General features: G+C 43.0%; 1 protein-coding gene across 1 annotated transcript in view; it reads left to right on the forward strand.

The window, feature by feature from the left end:
• Positions 1 to 2,385, forward strand: part of LOC105825462 (collagen alpha-4(VI) chain-like) — a 143,130-nt gene that overhangs the window by 53,103 nt on the left and 87,642 nt on the right. Inside the window, exons 15-16 of the mRNA XM_012663246.1 lie at positions 973 to 1,035; positions 1,388 to 1,453. Of these exons, the coding sequence (XP_012518700.1) occupies positions 973 to 1,035; positions 1,388 to 1,453 (129 nt within the window). The remainder of the gene's footprint in view (positions 1 to 972; positions 1,036 to 1,387; positions 1,454 to 2,385) is intronic.

The raw sequence follows: 2,385 nt of genomic DNA on the forward strand, positions 1-2,385 counted from the left end.
TGCCTCAGCCTCCCGAGTAGCTGGGACTACAGGCATGCGCCACCATGCCTGGTTAATTTTTTCTATATATATTTTTAGTTGTCAAGCTAATTTCTTTCTATTTTTTTAGTAGAGATGGGGTCTTGCTCTTGCTCAGGCTGATCTCGAACTCCTGAGCTCAAATAATCCACCTGCCTTGGCCTCCCAGAGTGCTAGGATTACAGGCGTGAGCCACCGTGCCTGGCCAAGAGGTGGCTTCTTTTGGAGCCTGGAGAACATTCCATTTCCTTTGTGTCTGAGAGCCAGGACAGTGAACTTATCTTCATCATGCATACCCTGCAGAGCCAGGCATGTGACATCATCTGAAGGAGGTACCTGGGGTGGTGCTCTCCCTACTCTGTGGTTCTGTAGGACCTGCTATACAGGGAGGGCGCTGACCATGGTAGGTTTTAAGGGAGGCCGTCATGCACTTATCATGTCACAGTCCTATGGCAAGTTTCTTCACCTCTCTGGTTCCCTGTTTGCCGCAACCACAATCAGGAGCTCTGGGAGCATTTTTCTCTTCTTTCTCCTCTTTTTCATGAAATCTTGCTCTGCTACTGCTGCCCACACCCATGATGGAGAAAGCCTTTTTTTTCCCTTTCATGTGTTTTTGTGTGGAGCATCAGGGAGGGGTGGAAAGATCAAGGGATTTGACAGTACAGAGACCTGGGTCCAACTTCCCGGAGCTCAGGTCCCACACATACAAAGGGTTAATTGCTGAGTTGTGAGGGTTAAGTGAGGTAATACGTACCTAGGGCCAACCACGTGGCAGAGAGCCATAGAAGTACATTCTTTTCTACCTTTCAACCTCACCTCTTTGGCAGCAAATGCTCTAAAATTCAGGGACTAAGTTGCTCTTTTAATTTGATTCTTAATTTCTCTCTTAATGTTCTTTTCCCTTTAGGCAATAGGTGATTTTAAAAAATGACACGTTTTTCTTTGTGATTTAAGGGCTTGCCGGGACTGCCAGGACAACCTGGAGAGCGCGGAGAGCCCGGGTTAAGGGGAGATCCTGTGAGTGACACTGGGGGACTTCTGCTGCTTTAACTCCAAGGACTTGAGAACCGTTTGCTTGTGAAACAAAGGCAAAGAGCAATTAAGTATTCATTAATAAGGCATCTGTTCAGCCTATCTTAGTATTGCAACAAATAAGAGATCTGAGGGGAAAATTCATCTTTTGGAAAATTAGGGTTCTTGCAGAGGTTGGAATTTTAATTGCATTGAGTGTCTAGGATTATTGAACAGGTCCAGACAGTAAAAAGTGTCCACTTTGGTTGTGCCTTTCTTTTTAAAAAATCATTCTTCCTGTAATTTCTTTTCTTTACTTTGTTTTCCCTTTGGGGTAACCAACCTTTTATTTTCTCAGGGGGCTCCTGGAAGTGATAGTTACATCCAAGGCCCTAAGGGAGAAAAAGGAAGGCGTGGCCATCGGGTAAGATGGTTTCTGTTCCCTTGGGGAGACTGGCACACATGGGAATGGATGCTAGCTTTTGCAGAAGACTTGGGCATTCTGGTTGGATCAGCACAGAAAACCAGAGCGCAAACCTGTGGAAACCCGTTGTCCCTGGAGATGGGAGCTCTGAACGCTAATCCCCATGTCCATCCTTGCACTTGCATCCTTATCTCAATTTTTTTTTCTATACAAATCCTATCTCCCACAACACTAGTAATACAAGTTACTTTACCTCTTTTGTCTTTGGTTTCCTCCTCTCCAAAATGAAAGCATCAGACTCTATGATGCCTAAGATATTTCCAGTTTCCAAATTCTCCAATTTTATAATGATATATTGATTTGAAAGCTCAGGGTCATTACACTGCTGGCGTGTTTTCCATCACAGCCAGTGCTAATTGAAGTGAATTGGGTATTAGCCATTCTCTACTTAAAAAGACTAGAAGCGTTGTGATAGAAGGAAAAAGAATTAACTTGACAGATAGTAACTTCTTGGAAGCCATTTTTAGATTTTTATGTCTCAGATATTAAAATGCATGATTCTAAAAAAATGACTAAAATAACCCAAGTGCTTTAGTCCTCATATCTCATTATTTCTAGTTTCTAGGAATGAGGTCCATGTAGCAAAATGTTTGCAATTGGAGGGGAACCTCTATTTACCTTGAACTCTAAATTTTTATCTTTTGACAAAATAGGACATTGGCTCTCCTCTCTAGATTGTGGCTAGCTCATATTCCTTTTATATATGTACAGGTCCTGAGTTAAATCCAGTCTGTAACGAGATCATTATTATGTAGATATGTGAGAAAATCGTCATGACTTACTGCAAGAATCTCTCACCGTTACAGGTGTTGCCCTTGGTGCCCCCCTCCCAAGTCTGTGTTTCAAATATGTCCATCCTTCGGGTAGTGCGC

Source organism: Propithecus coquereli, unplaced genomic scaffold, assembly GCF_000956105.1.
Source record: "Propithecus coquereli isolate 6110/MARCELLA unplaced genomic scaffold, Pcoq_1.0 Scaffold12, whole genome shotgun sequence".
NCBI classification, from domain to species: Eukaryota; Metazoa; Chordata; class Mammalia; order Primates; family Indriidae; genus Propithecus; species Propithecus coquereli.